The sequence below is a fragment of the Anthonomus grandis genome, chromosome 8, assembly GCF_022605725.1.
Source record: "Anthonomus grandis grandis chromosome 8, icAntGran1.3, whole genome shotgun sequence".
Taxonomy (NCBI): domain Eukaryota; kingdom Metazoa; phylum Arthropoda; class Insecta; order Coleoptera; family Curculionidae; genus Anthonomus; species Anthonomus grandis.
Genome location: NC_065553.1, coordinates 33,438,654 through 33,459,497, shown reverse-complemented (window position 1 = coordinate 33,459,497; position 20,844 = coordinate 33,438,654). Strand labels below are relative to the sequence as shown.

At 33.6% G+C, this 20,844-nt stretch overlaps 2 protein-coding genes across 3 annotated transcripts in view; one reads left to right on the top strand and one right to left on the bottom strand.

Annotated features, from left to right (window-relative positions):
* LOC126739042 (adenylate cyclase type 3) overlaps window positions 1-20,844 on the bottom strand; it is a 1,002,544-nt gene that overhangs the window by 579,241 nt on the left and 402,459 nt on the right. The gene's annotated exons all lie outside the window — the stretch shown is intronic.
* LOC126739058 (uncharacterized) overlaps window positions 14,844-20,844 on the top strand; it is a 117,846-nt gene continuing 111,845 nt past the window's right edge. For both annotated transcript variants that reach the window (XM_050444580.1, XM_050444581.1), the window contains exons 1-2: window positions 14,844-14,981; window positions 15,314-15,343. In XM_050444580.1, the coding sequence (XP_050300537.1) occupies window positions 14,857-14,981; window positions 15,314-15,343 (155 nt within the window). In that variant the 5' untranslated portion in view covers window positions 14,844-14,856. The remainder of the gene's footprint in view (window positions 14,982-15,313; window positions 15,344-20,844) is intronic.

Here is a 20,844-nt window from a genome sequence, read left to right as displayed (position 1 = left end):
ATTCGCCAACGTCTGATCACGTACAACAGTTCTCTCTTCTCGAACGTCACTGCTTTGACCAGCATTATAGCATTTTTCCTGTTTGGAAGCGACTTGATTGACTGACAGATTAGGACACATCAAAACAAGGTGGGATTTTTCACAAACAACACACTTGAAACGCCCTCTACACCTTCGAGATTGATGACCCACTTTCAAGCAACGGAAGCAAGCTTTCTTACTGGACAAAATATTTTTCTTTTCCTCTAGTGACATTTTATTGGCTTTGAAGCAAGAGGCACTTTCATGAGATCCGCCACAAAAAATACAACTGGCAGCATCGCAATTTACAAGACCCGCGGAAGTGGAAACTATGTCACCTCTAACAGACTTTCTTTTCTTAAAATTATCGGCATTAGAACACAATCTGACATCTGACATACGTTCCGTCAAACCAAAACCGTCTGCGGCCAAACTAATCCTCTGTTCATTCTCCACCTCACTACTGAGGAATTTCATTAGACCTTTTAACCTCAACTCTAACACAGAACCACCAGGATCATCAGGGACATCGCTTGGAACACTGGTTACTGAAAAGGGTGAACGCTGCCAAACTCGAAGCAACTCTGGAGGTAAACATGACTCAATCAACGGAAAAAGTAAAGCTGAACAACTTTCCGTTGTAATACCCAAAGTCTCGAGTGCCCGCAATTGTGTCTCACTTTTATCATGGAGCATAGTAATGTCCACCTTTTGTTTTCCAGTAGCGCTACCCAAAATTAATTTAAGAAGTTCCCTGATATAGACTTCAATCTGCATATCTTTATTGCCAAACCTACTTTGCATACAATCAATAATTTTGACATAATTCTCGCTTACAACTGGAAAACTTTCAACAAGCTGTCTTGCTCGACTTCCTGGTATTGTCGTCTGCCACAAATACTCGATTTTGTCATGGTCATCAATGTCAGAGTCACTATGGATTTTCTGGAACTGGCTCCAGAAAGACAACCACCCCTGAACACTACCATCATAAGGTTTTAACTCGATGCGAGGTAATTTAAACTTTCGCTTACCTTGACTTTCTCCTGTCATCGAATTTACACTAGGCACAATACGGGTACTAGACTCTAAATCGGCATCCACGAAAAGTTTTTCACACCTTAGGTTCAGTTCACAAAACCGTTTGATATACATATCACAACTGTCCACCTCGGTAGAAAGTTCATCTTCCGATGCGTCCTCCAATAAACTCTTAAAAATCGCACTATCCCGCACTTTCAAATCTTCTGCTTTCGGTTTTAAAGTCTCCCATAAAACACGAATAGCCTCATTATTTTCCTCCGAACGGGGGCCATCTAACAAATTCTCGAGTTCATTGGCTGTTCTCGTGAAAGATCCACGGTAAACTTTTCGAGCCTTTTTCTGAGCTTCTAGTTCCTGATCCATGGTAACTAGTCAAAACCACGTCCCACACGATATGTGATTAACCAAAAAATAATACTTCCCAATATACAGAATCTTGATTCAAAATCCAAACGAACTTATCCGTACTCTTAACTGTGAAAACTCAAGCGTCGATTTGCCACTGTAAGCCGAGGTCCTGTCACGGTCGCCAAAATGTGGGGGCCAGCTAAAACTACCCGTCTTAGCTGCTTTACCCACTTAAAATACTCGGATACAGGGCAAATGATAAACTACGAATTCCTCGAACTCAGAACGTAATTTATTCATACTTGAGTTATAAATGATAAAGAAAACAAATAGACACTTCTTACACAGTTATTGGGAGTATTTAACAAACATTAAACTTAAAATTTACATCAGTAACCGCACGATTACAGAGGGCCAAAACACGGCGGCCGCGCGACGTTACTTAATCGATATCGAATCGATGACAATAGACGACTAACTTATTGTCCGGGGAGCGGGAAAATAACAGCGCGTAATTATAAATAGATTGACAGATGAGCGCTGTTGCCACTACACTTAAACTAATTATGAAATTAGGGGAAAATAATACTGTCCCGAACAATTATTAAACATGAAATATGATTTTTAGCTCCGATTCCAGTGTTATGGAGACACCTCCAAAAAAGTTTTCTGAATCCAATGCGTAAGTACTATTTCTAGCTTAAGGCTATTTTATATAAATATTTTAATTTTTAGTGCTGATTGGGAAACTTTTTCCAATGCTGTCGAAGATAATACTAATCCAAGTAGCAAATAAACCAAGTAGCTAGTAACAAATTGTTTGGAATTTGTAAATAGGAGTGCTGTTACTGTTACATCTTTAACTTTTGATGGAGCCCCGGCAAATATTTCAATGTGTGAACATTTAGGTGCTAAATTTGCTAATCCTTTAAATTTACAAACTATGTTTTCCCATCCTGTAACAAACGAACCTATTTTTATATTTCTTGACCCCTGCCACATGATAAAGCTGGTGAGAAATTGTTTAGCAAGTAAGGGAGAACTTACAGATGGTGGCAAAAATGTTATAAAATGGGAATATATAGTCAAGTTGGTAAATAAACAACATGTAGAAGGTTTGCATGCTGCAACAAAAGTAAAATTAAGGCATTTACAATGGGAAAGAGAAAAAATGAAAGTTAGACTTGCAGTGCAAACTTTTAGTAAGAGTGTCAGTGATGCATTAACATTTTTAAGAGAAGACTTAAAAGATTTTGATTTTAAAGAGTCAGGTCCAACATCTAATTTTTTATTAACCTTTAACAATCTATTTGATATATTTAATTCTCGCAACGTTTTTGCAAAATACTCTTTTAAAAAGCCATTATCAACTAATAATGAAACTTTTATATATGAATACCTCAATAATGTTAAAAATTACATTATTAAATTGAGTTTAAATGGTAAACCACTTATAAAGTCAAATAAAAAAACTGGATTTTTAGGATTTTTAATTTGTATTGAAAGCCTGCAAAAAATGTATTTTTATTTAGTAAAAGAAAAAAAACTGTTAAAATATATTTTAACGTATAAAATCTCTCAAGACCATTTAGAGTTATTCTTTGGAGCAATACGTAGCAAAGGTGGACATAATGACAACCCAACAGCAAGGCAGTTCGAAGCTGCCTATAAAAGGCTATTGATACATTCAGAAATTAGAGCCCCTAAATCAGGCAATGCAGTAGATCTTGATTCAATCCCGATTTTAACATGTGGATCACATCCTAAACTTTTTAGTGAATCGGAAGGGAATTTCGAAGAGTCTTCTGCGTTTAAAATTTTCCTAAATAAAGTTAATGAAGATATTAAAAACAACTATATAACAACTAATGCTTGGGACCTCACTGTTTATACAGAAGACATTGTTTCCTATATATCAGGCTTTGTAGTAAAAGGGCTAGTCAAAATTTTAAATTGTTCCAAGTGCATTGAAGCATTGGAAACTAATGAAGAAACTTTGTCATTTTTACAAAAAAGGAAAACGTATGGAAACCTGAGAAAAGCTTCCAAGTGGGTAATTGATATTTGCAAGGAAGCTGAAAAATTCTTTAGATTCTTAAATAAGACGTATGGCATATTAAATAAAAATAACAACAATTTGCTGCAAGTGTTAATAATAAAAACATTAAATATATTACCTATTTCAATTTTTCAAACGTTCGGTGATCATATATATGATGATGAAATATTATCAGAACATCCTATCCATGTTTCTAAGCTTATTTTAAAATCGTATTTTAATATTAGAATCTTTTATGAAGCTAATAAACAGTTAGATTTAACTATAACCAATAGAACCAGAAGCTTAAATACCAAGATCATACTATTCAGAAATGAATAAATTATATATAGTTCATATATACAGGGTGTTTCGTTCATCATAAATCATGATATTAATTTATTAAAACAATCTTCTGAGCAATACCTGTGATTTTCGGTCCTAAAAAAGACTTTCTTAAAACTAAGTACATATTATATTGTAAATTAAAATTAACTTAAATATACCTAAAGTTGATTTTGCAAAAAACTTGAGTATTGTCTTAGATGCAGAGGTTAGATATTATTGATAGAAACCGCATACAAAATATACAAAATAGTTGCTCTCAAAGTATATTTGGATTACAAAAATATGTAAAATATCTTTTTAAATTTTTGTTTAACCCGGCTTTTTCATGTATCATGCCATTACTCATCAGCATGCCTTACCATTGGACTGCCATATTTCAGAGATCATTTACATATAATGATATCAAAATTTATAACTCTTTACCAATTGAGCTAACAGCTCTTAATGTACAAACATTTAAAAAATAGTTTAAGAAATATTTAATAACTTTAATGTAGACTTTGTATTATTATTACCAACTTACATATGTTTTTCTTTTAATTATTTTTGTTGTAATTTACTATTTTTTAGTTTAGGCGTTATAGTTTTTTTTAATTAGTTTTTAACTATGAATCTGCACTAAAGTAACTAACAATTATTGTTTAATAAACTTTATAACCGGATATGTTGGGTTCAGTAGAGTAGCTATTCTAGCTAGACAGCTAGACTACGCCCTACCTTACCTACCTACCTACCTTTTGTGGTTTATAAAATTAATGTAAATTATCTTTGTGCATTTTATGTAATATATGACATTTATTATTATTATTATTTAACTTCGGTTTTGTAGATATGGAGATATGCATCTAGAACATTTTTTTTATAATAATGTTAATAGTTAGATATAGGTAATAGCATTCTATGACTTAAATATTTGTCGAGATTAACGGGTTCACGATAAAGAAAACTCCCAGTTTCTTTTAAACTGCCGATATTTCAACTTTAATTTAAAATCGGTATATATGAAAGCTATTTTTGTAAAAATTTTGAACAAGAAAAAAGTCTATTAAAAAAACAAATTTAAAAAAATAAATATTCCAGGAAAAACTAAGTTTTTTTTCTGAGAATTGTTTATATAGTTACAATTTATGCATAATTAAATATGTAGTACTTAAAATGTATCACCCGAGCGTTAACTCTTAAAGATATGCAAACATATTTTATGATTGTAACATAGAACTAATTTTCTATTAATAATATAATATGTATGTACATATATAAATAATTTCTTTTTCTTTTAGTAAGTTGCCTACATTTATATTTTCGTTTATACGTGCTTCATAATTTGTATATTTTAAGTAGAAAATAAAATGTTACAGTACAAATTGTATTTTATTTTTTTATATTCCGGTTTGGATCTTAAAGATATTCTGACCTATAATAATAAAATCTTATTAGTAATAACTTTTAGACGCCTTTAAACGAATAGCTTTAAATGTTATATCGCATGTCACGTGATGAGATATGTAAATATGTATGTAATTGAACGTCTAATTTTCATAACAAAGCATCTATTAAGATTCCGTCTTTATAGCAATCAAATATAATTGCCGTAGCTATTTTTTTTTGTAATCGTAAAAATCTACCATATAATGACAGATTTTTAACAAAAAACCCATTAAACTAAAAATACAACAAATAACAAAATGGTAATGGCAAGTGGCATGTTTTTGTTAATAAATATCCAAAATATTAAAGATACAAAAAGGCTTCAATAAACTAAACATTTTTAAGAATATAATAATTATGTATGTATCTATGTATTATAACCAACCGGGTAATATACGTAATTTTTTTTAATGTTTCGTATGTACTTAAATAAGAAAAAGATATCTACAATCTTTACCATCGCTAATAATATTTTAATATAAATATTTTTGATTACACCAATTTTTAATTTTTTTAACGGTTACGCCACTGGGCGACGCCGACGAAATATAGCCGACTGATATGAAATATTTTTGGACTGCCAGATGATGTCATTACGTCTTTCTCCTTTTATTAGTGACAGACGGAGAAGCCAATATCGCCGGCTCATATGGCGGGCGCATCTGATTGCACTCGTAGATACGTGACTCGTTTGATGCGATGTTGACAGTTTTCTGGCGGTCTCTCTCTTCTCTGTCTCTGTTCCGCTTACGTTAAAGCATAAAGACATGTCAACATGATCGTCAACAAACCGAATTTATGAATGAAACGTGTTGTCTCCCCTTATTTATATGTCTATTATTGAACTACTATATATTGAATCCATCTCTCAGGAAACACAAAGTTCAAATAGTCATGCACTGTTATACGGAAATGAGGGGGGGCACCGTCATGCATAAACCACATGTTCGCTCGCACATTTAAAGGTACATTGTCTAGTAAACCATTTAAATGGTGTTGTAGAAAGTCTAAATAAGTGTCTCCAACTAAAATTCTAGGAAAAAAGAAAGGACCAATTAACTCATCTCCCACTAAACCTGCCCATACATTAAGGCTAAAGTGCTCCTGGTGGTGAGATTGCCTAATTTCGTGCGGATTCTCTGCTGCCCAAACATGCACATTGTGAAAATTCACCACCCCTTCCTGCGAAAAATGAGCTTCGTCTGTGAATAGAATACTTGATAAAAAATTATCTCTCGCGTATCTCTGAAGTAACCACCTTGCAAACTGTAAGCGCCTTGGGAAATCTTGAGGTAGCAAAGCTTGAACTCTTTGAATATGGTATGGATACAAGCTATTTTCGTGCAAAACCCGCCAGACAGTTGCATGAGAAACATCCAAATTCCGAGCTATTTGTCGGGTGCTTAGGCCAGGATCGTCGTCGATGGCATTCAAAATTTGCTCCTCTGCCACTCGCTTTCGTGCTTGTTGCGGTCTGCCTGCATCGTTTCTGGGGGTCCGAAATTTATCGTATTTCCTAAGATGCCAATGTGACTCTGAAAATGTTCGTACATTCGGGAGTCGGCGATTAGGAAACCTTAAGGCCTACCGCACACTGGCAACTTTTTAATCTCGGCGATTAAATAGTTTAGTCACTAAAAATTATTGCAAATCTATTTACAACGCCCAATGATGACTGAATAGTTGCTCCGCAACCTCAGTCAAAATGGATTTCCTAGAAACAGCGTGCGTTTGTGCTTTGATTTTAAAAAAACGTCGTCAAAAAGAAAAGCGAAAATTTTGGGTCCATCTTCTGATAAGTAAAAGACTTCTAGATGGGCAATTTTATAAATTGTTCAGCACTTTGAGGGAACATCCAAATACATTTTTTAATTATTTCCGTATGAGTATACGAAGCTTTGATGAGCTTCTGGTGTTGATAGGTGCTCATATTTCATACCAGAATACACAATTACAAATGGCTGTGCCGCCACAGGAAAGATTGGCCGTAACTCTAAGGTAAGAAAAAAACTCATTTTATCGAAAAATATTTATTACGAAGAAATATATTAGTATTATATGCATTTAATGTAATTCAAGTAGAGACGACATTTCTGACTCATCATCAATTTGCTGTTGGGACGTATTTGCATAAACCTGTACCTGTCCTGCGGAAAAGTCTGAAATATATTGTGCTGCAGTATAGCTTGGATTGCGATTGCTGCTTTGTATAACATTGTTATAACCTTCTTGGTGGTAGGAATATGTTGGCGAGTGCAAAGAACTATTTCTATCATCTCCATAATGTGATCCTTCTGCACTAGTTGCAGGAATATTTACAGCAAGACTTTTGGCAGTATTTTGGTGATGCAAAGCATTTGCTTCATGGGGAATTTGATTTTGGCCGCTTCCCGACATACGAACGCGTCTTATCACATTCAGGATTTCCGTTCGTGCAATAAATTTTTGGTCTTCATTAAATTTTTTTAATGAAGGGTGTAGAGACAAAAGAAAATATTTATCTTCGTCAATTTCATTCTCTGTATCCTTTTTTTCCCGTCAAAATCTGAAGCATAGATTCCTCATATGTTTTCTGATGAGTTTTCTTTTGGTAAATTTTCTTTCTAGAATAGTCAGTCTTGGCACCAGTACGAAGTTGCGTAGCTTCACTAGCTTCTGATTCTTCCTCTCTGGTTTCTGTGTTATCTTCCACATCATCAGTACCTTGTTCGAGACTGTTGTAACTAATTCTGCTTTCTATAGAATCCCGCAGAAATAAAAGCTGCTCAAAGTAAAGATATTTCCTTCTCTTTTTAGCCCCAGAACCAGAGGCAATATTCTTTTGAGCATCGTACTCTCTTTTAAAACATGTCCTAAGATTTTTCCATCTTTTTTGTAACTCGTTACCTAAAAAAACATTATGTATATGATATGATGTATAAAACATGATGTATATTAGACAATTTTTTTTTAGGTATTTAGCAACGGGAAATAGCTTTGCATCACTACATTATGAATATTTACTTGGAATTACAACGATACGAAAAATTGTAAAAGACACATGTGAAAAACTTTGGGAATGTTTGGTGCCACTCTATATGCCAAAACCGGATCATGATGACTGGATAAGAGTTTCCAATGAGTTTAATGAGAAAACACAATTTCCCAATTGCATCGGAGCAGTAGACGGGAAACATATTAGAATAAAAAGACCTGATAAATCTGGGTCCGAATTTTTTAACTATAAATCTTTCTTTTCTACTGTTCTTCTAGGCATTGCAGATTCCAATTATAATTTTATATATGTTGAAGTAGGATCCTATGGATCGACAAGTGATTCCAACATATTTAAACAATCGGCATTTTCGCATTTGCTTGACAAGAAAAAATTAAATATTCCGAATGAAAAAAATCTTCCTAATGATGAAAATGAAAAAGCTATGCCGTTTGTGCTCGTGGGAGATGAAGCTTTTGCTCTCTCAAAATTCGTTTTGAGGCCATATCCAAGCAGAAATTTAACCGTAGAACAACGAATCTTTAATTATAGACTTTCGAGGGCACGTAGAATGATAGAATGTAAATTTGGAATTTTAGCCAACAAGTGGCGTATACTCCACAGGCCTCTAGATACCCAAGTTGAATTTAGCGACTCCATTACAAAAGCATGCTATATTTTACACAATTGTGTGAGAAAACTTGATGGACTAAATTTTGAAGACACCTTTTATGAATGTCAGAGAGAGAGTCATGTCACAGTTAGAGATTATATTGCAAATTACTTTATTTCTCCTCAAGGGTCTGTTCCTTGGCAATATGATAAGATTTAAAAATTTATGTTCTGGTCTTTTGTGAATATACAGGGTGTTTTTTAAGTTGAGGTTTTTCTTTTAACACTAAGTATATAGAACGCAAGAAAATAAGAACTTTTATAAGAATAAAATTTTGTCTTAAATTGTCTTGTTTCTGAGATACAGGGTCTTCACGTTTTACATTTTGCTAACTTAAACACACTGTATTTTGGAGGAAAGCAATTTCGATGATAAAAAATGTGATTATAAAAAACTTTATTTTTTATTTAAATGCAATGAATATTTTTATTATTTGGCAGAACAAAAATTTGTAATTTTTTAGGCCATTTTTATTTAACATGTTTTTTCATTCATAACCGAGAAATCGATTGTTAAAAAAAAAACTTTTATAATTTGTGCTTTAAAAACGACATTTTGTAGGTCAAAATAAGAACAAAAGTTCCTATAAACAGATGACCTAAATTGCTTAGTCTCCTAGCAAAATGAAAAATTTTTACACCCTGTATCTCAGAATCAAGACCTTTTTGGACAAAATTTTATTCTTATAGAAGTTTTTATTTTCTTACATTCTATATAGTGTTAAAATGTAAACCCCAAATTTAAAAAACACCCTGTATATGTTTGAATAATTCTGTAGGTATGTTGAATCTGTGACTTGATAAACATAAAATAATTTGGTAAAACTTACCTTTTTCATTCTTTTCCTTATCCCCAAGTTCATTCCAATTCTCAATGAATTTTTCACATAATTCAGTCCATAATTTTTTCTTTAGATTTTTATCTGAATATTCTTTTTGTTTCGTATTGTATAATGCTGGTCGTTTTTCGACTTCAGTAATAAACAATTCAACATCTACAGCAGCCATTTTTGTTGTAATTTGCCGGCTTATCGACAAATATTAACTACAAAGCAACTTTTTTCAAAGCAAATCACCAGTGAGCGCGATCCCGTTTAAAACAAGCTTGTTCTATTTTATCAGCAACTGTTTCGTCTCTCAAAGAATCCAACAGGTTGGAATTTTGTAGTTGCCGCAACTAAATAATCACCTGTGTGCGGCAGATCAAAAATATTATTGTGTTCTATTTTTATGATTAATAAGTTGCCTATCTAAAGTTGCCAGTGTGCGGTAGGCCTAACTGATACAATCTTTGAGCTTCATACGCGTTACCATCAGCAAGACCATAAACAAAATAGATGTCTGCAAGATGTTCGAATGAATAACGTTCATTTTCCATTTTAGCAATGTTAGCGTTTAGAAATAAAACATGGGAATAAAAACTACACTTTAAATCTAAAACGGGAAGTAAACTACTGGAATTAAACAAAGTCAACAATGACAGTAAATTTATTTTACACCAAATGTCAAGCAAGTTAAAAAATGTCTAAAACAAATACTGACAGCCTACTACTAAAACCTCAAAAATAAAAATGTCAACAATTGCGAAACACAGCTTACTTCCTAAATTTTTTCTTTGATTTTTAATTTACGATATTGCTATCCTTTTATTCATCGGCGATTTTCTCAAAAACTAATAGTCGTATGAAAAAATGCAACAAACCAAAAATTTTAATTTTTGTATGGTCTATTTTTTGGTGAAGCTTAATTTAAAAAAAAATGTATGTACACATAAGATTTTGGCCGTCAAAAGTGTGCACCCCCTCAGTTTACCCCTTAAATTTAGTTTTACGCCTTTTCTAAGATAAAGAGTCAATAGACCGCCTAAAATTTATTATCAATCAATAATATCAATAATTATAATAAACAATAATTTTACAAAACTCACAAAAGTATAAATAGATGTACACCTAGATTAGAATCTGTGTGTGTACAAAACAAAAGTAATTAAGAAGATAATATATATAATTCACAATTCACTTAAAGTTATATACTATATACCAAATATACCAATATACTATATACTAACTATATTAAAACCAAAGAATGAACCAAAATAATGATTTAATGAACTAATGATTTAAATCGCCCTAGTCAGAATAACAGATCTTAACCACAAATATACTGATAAAACTGCATATACCCTATATTTAATTTGCAAATAAATAATTATCTACGCAGCACCGTAGCAAAAACTTCAAAGTTTTCATGAAGCAACCTATTTATTTCTCTACTAAACATATGTATATTTCGAACTTCTCTAATACTACTTGGAAGAAGGTTAAAAAATTTTGGACCAAAGTATGTTAAAAACCTTTGAGTAGTCGCTCTTGTCAGAAAAGGCACACTAACAGAATGCACTGCTTGGCTTCTAGTATAGCAACCCAAGTTCTCTATCTGTCGCCGCAAATCAGGATATTTATAGACAAATATTAGCACTGACTTAGCATACATTTGCTGTATTGTAAAAACGCGCGCTTCTTGGTATAAACGGTTTGAGGAGTATCTGGGATGTTTTCTTAAAATTACTCGTAAAAGGTATTTTTGAGTAATGTTTAAAATATTTATGGTACTGGCAAATGATCCTCCCTATATTGATATTCCATATCTAATGACTGATTCAGCCAAGGATGTATATAACATTTTTAAAATGTGGAGAGGCATACAATTTCTAAGATGATAAAATTTAAAAATTAGTTTACGAATTTTTATATTAATACTTTCTATATGTTTTTTCCATTTAATATTTTGATCGATAAAAATACCCAAATACTTTATACATGGAGTCCTACTTAAGGTTTCCATGCAAGCACATGGCTTCTCCTTTAATATGCACTGATATGTGTGTATTTTTAGTACATCTGTATTAATTTGATGGTTATCGAGAATGCTAAAACTCATAAATTTTGTTTTTTCAATATTTACTGCTAAACGATTTTCTTCCAGCCACCGACGAACCATTGCAAAATCTGAAGTTGCTCTCTCCACAGCATTCGCCCAGTTATCACCCTTTACCAACAAAACAGTGTCGTCCGCGTATGATACAAGTTTTCCAGATGTACTAAGAAAAAGAAGTTCATTGATATAGAGGGTGAATAGAAGAGGCCCCAGTACAGTACCTTGTGAAACACCACAATTTATTGTTTCAAAAACACTATACTCATCCTCCACCCTAACACATTGCTTTCTTTCAGTAAGATAATTTTTTATAAGAGTCCAGCTTAATCCCCTTATCCCGTAGCCGTCTAATTTATCAAGTAGAATATTGTGTGATACCGAGTCGAAGGCTTTAGCCAAATCTAAAAATATAGCTAACGGTTTTTGATTTTTTTCAATAGTTTTACAAATATAATTTGTTACCTCAAATAGTGCCTCTTCGGTTGACTTACCCTCTCTAAAACCATATTGGTTGGGAGATAAAATGTTGTTTTTCTGTAAGTGTTTTGAAAACCTAATGCGTATACAAGCTTCAAGTATTTTTGCTATATTACTAATAAGTGATATTGGGCGATAGTTGCCTGGAGAACACACGTCATTTCCCTTATATATCGGAACAACCACTGACTTCTTTAATTCATTCGGAATTATTCCTGTTAAAATAATACAATTAAAAACATGGGTTAAGGGTTTTGCAATATTATTCCGTATTTGCTTAAGTAAGGTACTCTTTAATCCATCTAACCCCGGTGCAGAATAGTTTTTTAGAGCATTTATATTTTTAAGAACTTCATCCTCAGTAATAGGCGTTAAAAACATAGTGGTACAATTTAAGCGGGAAAACTTATTTTTTTTATTACAATTTAATTTACTTGACATTGTTTTTCCTACGTTTATAAAAAATGTATTAAAAATATTTGCTACATCTTTTTTATCAGATTGAATCGTGTTATTTTCACATCTAAGTGATATTTTGTTTTTATTCATATTTTGATTAGTATTCAGTTCCTCATTTATAATTTTCCACATTTTTTTAGGATTTTGTTTAGTTTCATTAAATTTTTTTTGAAAGTACGAGTTTTTTGTTTGTTTTATTAGCATATTTAAAATATTACGGTAACTCTTATACTCATTCAACAGAGTTATATTATTTTTATTTTTTAGATAAGATATTTTTAATTTGTCTCGGTGTCGGATGGAATTAATTAAACCAGATGTGATCCAGGGTTTTAGTTTCTTATTTTTTGATGTAAAATTTACCTTTGTACTTGCCAATTGTATAGCATTTTTTATTATGTTTTGAAAAAGTTCATATGCCTCCTCGCTTTGGTCTTTATCGTAAACAACTTCCCAGTTTGCCTCTTCCAGAGTTTTATTTAATTCATTATAGTCTATAGATATAACAAAAGTTTTATCGCATGATTTTTTTGAATTGTTATCAATTTTCTGTAGTTTCAGTGCAATAGGAAAATGATCCGTTACATCACTCTTTAGTATAAATGGTAAAAAGGTCAATTTATTTTTTATTTTGTTGAGACAGTAGATAAAAAAGTGGTCAATACAGGATTCACAATTTAATGTTACTCTAGTAGGTCTATTTATATAACTAAGAAAACCATTTTCAGTTAAAATATTTTTATAGTTATTTATTGTTACATTTTCGCTAAGCAAATTTAAGTTTATATCTCCCCCAAAAATACAAATGGCTTCATTATTTTTGTATTGCAATAATAAGTGGTTTAGGTCATTTAAGAAAGCAGTGGTATCCGATGCAGGTGATTTATATAGAGCAAATATTTGATATTTGTTTTCCTTAAATTTAAAATTAAGATGTGTAAAAGTTACTTCATTATATTTGATATTAACAACATTTTCCACCAATATACCCTTTCTGACATAGACAAGCACTCCATCGTTTTGATTAAACCTTCCTTCAGAATAAAATACCTCATAATTTAAAATTTTTTTAAAATATCCAAGCAGGTAATTTTCCAAGTTTCGGTTAATAAAATGATATCAAAGGTGCAACCCAGGCTTTCAACAAATACCAAAAACTCTTCAAAGTTTTTACCAGCGCTGCGAATGTTTATATGAATGAAGTTCAGTAGATCATTTTCATCAGAATAATACTCAATCGGACTAATATCTGAGGTTATAACATTGGCATAATTGCTCAGTTCGTTATGATAGTCTATAACAGCATTCATCTATAGTATAAAAATTATTTTTTTCTATTTTATATATGATTTACCCAATGTAACTAAAACAAGCATTACTCCCATGATTAGTTAAATAAAAGTAAAAAGAATAAATTAATTTAGCATATTATTTAAGTTTATATTAGTGTATATCACCATGTATATTTACCGATACTTTACAATTACCATTGGCAAAAATACCATTTTAGGTTTAGATGCGTGAACTACATTGTAAAATAACGGAGGTATTCCAAATTTCGCTAAATTTCATGCAAAACTGTAGACATAGTTTTAAAAACTCGATTTTTTTTACACTTCTTGCGATGGCTGTAGCTTGAAGGGGGTGCATTTTAGGACCCATATTTATAGAAAAAAAAGTCTTATTTTGACCTCAGGAATATGCCCTTAAAATATATGTAGTGAATTTTGAAACACCCTGTATGTACATACTTTGAATGTTTTTAATCTTAATAGCTCTGCTTATATGAGTAATACGGGTATTATATAAGTTTAAATATGCTTTTAGTTAACTTTTTGTATAGTTGTTAAAGATCAATAATAAGAAGAAATATTTAAAATATTCACATTCCAAGAACCAACTTGAATCCATTTTGATAATTTTTAATTAGAAATTTTATAGTTAAATTACAGTCGCCTATAACTGTAAAATTAAATTGGGGTAACGACAGTTAAACGTGAATTTGAAATTAAAAAATGCATGAATTGATTTCTATAATATGATTAAAAAAAAACAATTTTGATAAGAGCATTAAAATCCATCAAGCGTCAAGAGAAAATCGTTTAAAAGCATGGAAATTTCTGACCTAAAATATATCTGGTATCACAACAGTCAAAACATGTATTCTTCCAAGTTAATACTGCTTTCGGTATTGTGTTTCTATGCTGACTATGCGGTAGCAATGACAGAGCCACCGTGAGTACATTTGTATCCTATATTTATTTATTAAATTGCCTTTTATGATAAAAGAATCAAAATTTCGTAATTAAGTAGTATTAATATTTAATTTAAAAAGATATTTATTATGATTTATAAAGAACAGAATGTCTGAACAGAAGAAATGTAAAAAAAAATAATTTTTTTTTGTTGTTTTTTTAGTTTCAAAAATAATTTTAAATAAATGATATTATAAGACCTTTGAATAACCAATACAAAAATATTACAATAATAATGATTAAAAATATTTGTTGTTAGTTCTAGGCATTGAATGTACATATATTCTCTCTAAAACAGTTTTACTCTTTCAGAAAAGATCCGATGCCTACAAAACCACCAGGGTAAGTAAAAAAGTTAGGCTAAGGCATAAAATATATAAAAGAATTCTTGAAAAAAGATTTTGTTTGTGTATGCGTTTGACTAAGATTAAAACATCGTTAATATTTTAAATACTTCCTACTATTAAGTAGTAATATTAAAAATTGTTTTTAATTGGTATTTTATTCGTTTTTTAAAAACTTAAACTAAAGGGTATTTTAGTAATCAATTATATATTTAATTTTTCAAAATATCTCTTATTATAATTTACCAAAGAAAAATATTTTTTATATTAATTAATTCAAATCTATTCTGTTTTTTTAAATTATAAGCACACAGTTTTCCTTATTATAAAACTAAATTTGTCCATTTAATTTTGTCGACTTTTTTTCACATCAAAAGGCTGTTAATTCAAAACATCTAACTGCGAAACATTCCAAAATTTTCTATATTTAGTTCTGTCTTAAGATTTTCATATTTTATTAAAAATTAAAAAATCATAAAAAAAGTTTAAATATTACAGTATTTTTTTCTACTTTTCTACCATTCAATTATAAAAATTTAATTAAAAACTCTCTAATTTGTTTCATTCAATTCTGAGCGCATCTTTGACCTCCACGTTTATTATTTATTTTCTTAAAGCCTTATTTATAAACGTTTTATCTTTTATTATTAAATTTTGATATCATTTTGTGCTATTTTGAAAAATAATAAAAATTATCCTATTTAATTTTTGAGGCTAAATTTTAGCATTATTTAATAAGACGCGTACCAAATTATATAAAGATCTCTATACAGGGTGTTTCAGAACTATGAGATCAAACTTCTGGGGGTTGTTCAGTGCAACAGAAGAATCCATTCGAGTATAGGAACCCCAGTCCGGAAATGCATCACTACGCCACTACGGCTCTAAGACGCGTTAAAATTTATAAAAAACATTAATTACCTAAATAGGATCTGCTGCATTTATTTTTACCTTTTGTACATGATACCATAACAACAATTGTTTAAAATCAACGCTTATTCACGAAATTTATCTGCTGCATCTACCGACCACCAAGCGACACCCAATATAGGCGGCTCTTTTTGAACCTGGTTGATTGCATTAACCAACTGCAAATTGACTACCCAAGCGCAGAAATCATCGTCATGGGTGATTTTAACGTTCACAATATCAACTGGCTGCGCTTCTGCAACAAGTACGACGATGAAGGACGAGAAGCTGAGCTATTTGCCACCATATGCGGGCTTACACAGCTTGTGGAGGAACCTACCAGAATCCCTGATCGAGACGGCGATTTTGCGAGTCTCCTAGATCTGGTCTTGGCTTTAGACCCTGACTCATACACTGTATCAGTACAGGCCCCCCTAGGAACATCGGACCACAAATTGATAACAGTCTCTTGCCAGTTGGATGTTAAAACGCAGGATCCTCCGATACCGTGGAAGGTATGGCACTATAAATCAGCAGAGTGGAACCATCTTCGGGAATTTTATCGCTCATTCCCTTGGAAAGAAGTCTGCTTTAGAACCAATAACATCTCAGAATGTGCAAACCAAATTACAAAGACGATCTTGGCAGGAATGGAAGCTTATATCCCTTTTTCTACTAAATGCGGATCAAACAACAAGCAATGGTTTAACCTGAATTGCAAAAAGGCAGTAAACACTAAAAACGCAGCATATCGCAAATGGCGTCAACATCCTTCCACCGAAAATCGGAGGAACTTTTTAACCTTCAGAAATAGCTGCAAGCGAATTATTGATGAATGCAAAGAGAGTTTGTAACTCAACAGGATCAAAAACTGCTAAACTGCCCAAATGGAACAAGATCTTTCTGGTCGGCATCGAAAGCCGTTAGTCAAGGATTTCGGCCTTGCTACCCCTAACAGCAGATGATGGTTCTATCGCGGTAACAGCAAGGGAAAAAGCCAACTTACTGGGTAAACTCTTCGCGTCCAATTCTACTCTGCACTCGCAAGGCAAAACACCGCCATAATTGCCAAGGGTGAATTCATCGATGGGAGAAATTTCGTTTCCCCAACGAATTATAAACAAAATTCTTAAAAGCGTAGACACCAATATAGCTTCTGGACCCGATGGAATTCCAGCCCTAGTATCATTTTCAACAAGCTGGAAAACTGCTTGAGTGCAAGCTGTACCCAAAAAGGGTAAAAAGACGATGCCCTCCAATTACCGCCCGATTGCACTAGTTCCAGTAATATCGAAGATTATGGAGAAAGAAGTCAACCAACAACTGTTAAGATATCTGGAATCATCTGGACAAATCAGCGATCATTAATACGGCTTCCGAAAGCTTAGATCCACCATCGATCTTCTGGCTTACGTCACACACTTGTGGACGGAGGTCATGGAGAAGCACGACAAGTCCCGCTCAGTCGCTCTTGACATTTCCAAGGCATTTGACAGAGTGTGGCATGAGGGACTACTAACCAAGCTCTCCTCAATCGGCATACAAAACTCATTATTGAATTGGATCAAAAGTTTTCTTGAACAGCGAACAATCCAAGTAACCGTCGATGGACACCTCTCCGACAAATTTAACATTAACGCTGGAGTAACGCTCAAGGATGCATTCAATCCCCCACCCTTTTCTTGATATATATCAACGATTTGCTAGGAACCACTGTCAATCCAATCTACAGCTTTGCGGACGATACCACACATATTTCCACATTTAAGTCTGCCAAACCAACGACAGCCGCAAGTTCTCAGAATCTTAAGCAGCAACAAGTAGCTTCAACCAACAGGGATATTAGAGCAATCTTGGAGTGGGGCGGTAACAATCTGGTCAATTTTAACGCTAAAAAAACGCAAGCTGTAGTATTTACGATGAAGACTAACCTTGGTGGCCCGGAGCTGATTATGGCAGGGAAAACTTTGCCAATGAAATCATCTTTACATCTTCTAGGAGTCGAAGTCACCAACAGTGTGTCCTGGCATGACCACGTTGCCGAGATCGCCAGGGCAGCTTCCAAAAAACTCGGAGTACTTTTCAAAACGAAAAAACTGTACACACCAGAATAGCTGCTGACTCTTTATAAGGCTCAAATACGCCCTTCCCTCGAGTATTGCTCGCATGTCTGGAGCTCTGCACCCAAGCATAGTTTAAAGCTGCTAGATTCTATACAGAAGAGAGCTTATTCGTCTTATCGATAATCCAGAACTGACAAAGAGTCTGGATAGTCTGGAGCACAGGAGAAAGGTGGCTGATCTCTGTTTATTCTATCGTTATTATCACGGTAAGTACTCCTCTGAGCTGGCAGGCCTGATTCCACCCAGGGCTGTTCCGGCAAGAAGGACTAGCAGTTGCGGCTTATCAACATCAAGTACACCTGCCTACCCCAAGGACGTCGCTGTATCGGGACTCATTCATCTGGAGAACATCTTCTTTGTGGAACGGGCTTCCACCTCACATATTTCCCGACGCATACAACCTGCAGCGATTCAAGATAAATTCCCACAAATATCTTCGTGCAAGCACCACTCCAAGAGTGACATAGGACTTTCCTCTTGTGCTTGTGTTTACCATCAACAAAAAAAAATCAATGTCAATTCTTAATGTCATGTTTAAAAATTTTATAGCTTACAATTTTTAAACATTTATTGCTAATGGAAAACTTTACCAATCAAGAATTGGCGGATAAGCATTTGGCATACGGAGCAACAAACTGCAATGCACGAGCAGCATCGCGGTTGTATCATGAACGTTATCCCGAACGACAGCATCCTGGATACAAAAAGTTTATTGCGGTTCATCGGCGGCGGCTCGCTGAGACAGACATGTTTAAGACCAAGATGCATGATACTGGTGTTGCTCGAACCGTAAGAACGGTCAAATTGGAAGAAGAGGTGCTTCAGCGAGTTGCCGATGAACCATCAAATAGCACACGTGACGTCGCTAAAAATATGAATACGAGTAACGCTTCTGTCTGGCGGGTACTACACGCGTAACAACTCCATCCTGACCACTTCCAGAAAGTTCAAGGTATGACTGCAGCCGATTATCATCCTAGAGTTTAATTTTGTCGATGGCTCCTGGATCACATCATTGCACAACCAAATTTTTTACGATATGTTTTGTGGACCGACGAAGCCTCTTTCACAAAAGACGATATTTTTAATAGTAGGAATAGCCATGTTTGGGACAAAGAAAATCCTTATGCAATTTTTTCAGGAAAACATCAGAATCGTTGGTCTGTCAACGTATGGGCAGGCATTGTTGATGATTATTTAATTGGGGCATACCTTCTACCGGAACGGTTAACAGGACCTATTTATCTGCGCTTCTTGGAGAAAGTTCTCCCAGAACCCCTTGAAAATGTTCCACTAAACGTTAGACAGCAAATGTAGTTTCAGCATGATGGAGCGCCGGCTCACTTTGCTATATAAGTACGCGAGTATTTGGCTCAGCGGTTTGGGCACCGTTGGATTGCGAAAGGTGGAGCAGGTTGCGCATTTCTTGGCCTCCTAGGTCACCCGATTTAACGTCACCAGATTTTTTCTTGTGGGGGCATGTAAAGTCTTTAGTCTACGAAACTCCAGTAGAATCAGAGCTAGACTTAATTGGACGAATAACAGCAGTATTTGAAATCATTCAAAACGAGGATCAAATTTTTAGTGTAGTCCGCCGAAATCATGTGCGGCGTTTAAATCGGTGTATTGAGGTTGGAGGAAGACATTTTGAACAATTGTTCTGATGGTATCATATACAAAAGGTAAAAATAAATGCATCAGATCCTATTTAGGTAATTAATATTTTTTCTAAATTTAAACGCGTCTTAGGGCCGTAGTGGCGTAGTGACACATTTCCGAAAACGGGTTTCTATACGCAAATGGCTTCTATTGTTGCACTGAAAAACCCCTAGAAGTTTGATCCCATAGTTCTGAAACACCCTGTATTATTATCCCAATTACTATAAAGACTAATTTTTTTACGAATAAACTGGCGTAAAAGGACAAGCCCTGTGGTACTCCAATGTCACGAGTAGGGTCAGTACTATGAAGGTGTCTGTGGATACTTTTTTTTAAGTTCTGCAAGTTGGATATATCTTTCGAGAAGACGTGCTTTGGACATTGCCTTTCTCTATAATGATGCTCTAGACCTCTGCAGATGCACTCGATATTAATGAATCACACCTGCCCGTCAAGATCTTACGCGTATAGCTTTAGGTGGAATAATATAGGCCGCTAAGGAAGAGCATTTACCGTAATGGTATCAACAAAACAGAGTCAGATCCGTCACAATTTTTCTACACGTGAAACTGTTCAAGCTTCTAGTTATCTCTGGATCTTCTATAAGACATATGGCCTTCTTCTGGATAGAACCAAACAGCTTTAAAGCATGCTTGAAACAGCATTCAAAAGATAGACGAATTTGAGCCTAGTAAGGCAGTAAAAGTTGTTGCGGTGTATACGGCCTTATCGTTTTGAAGAGAGCTTCAAGTTTTTGACAAGTCGCTTTTCTTATGATCATGTCAAGACATATTGCTTCCAACCTCCA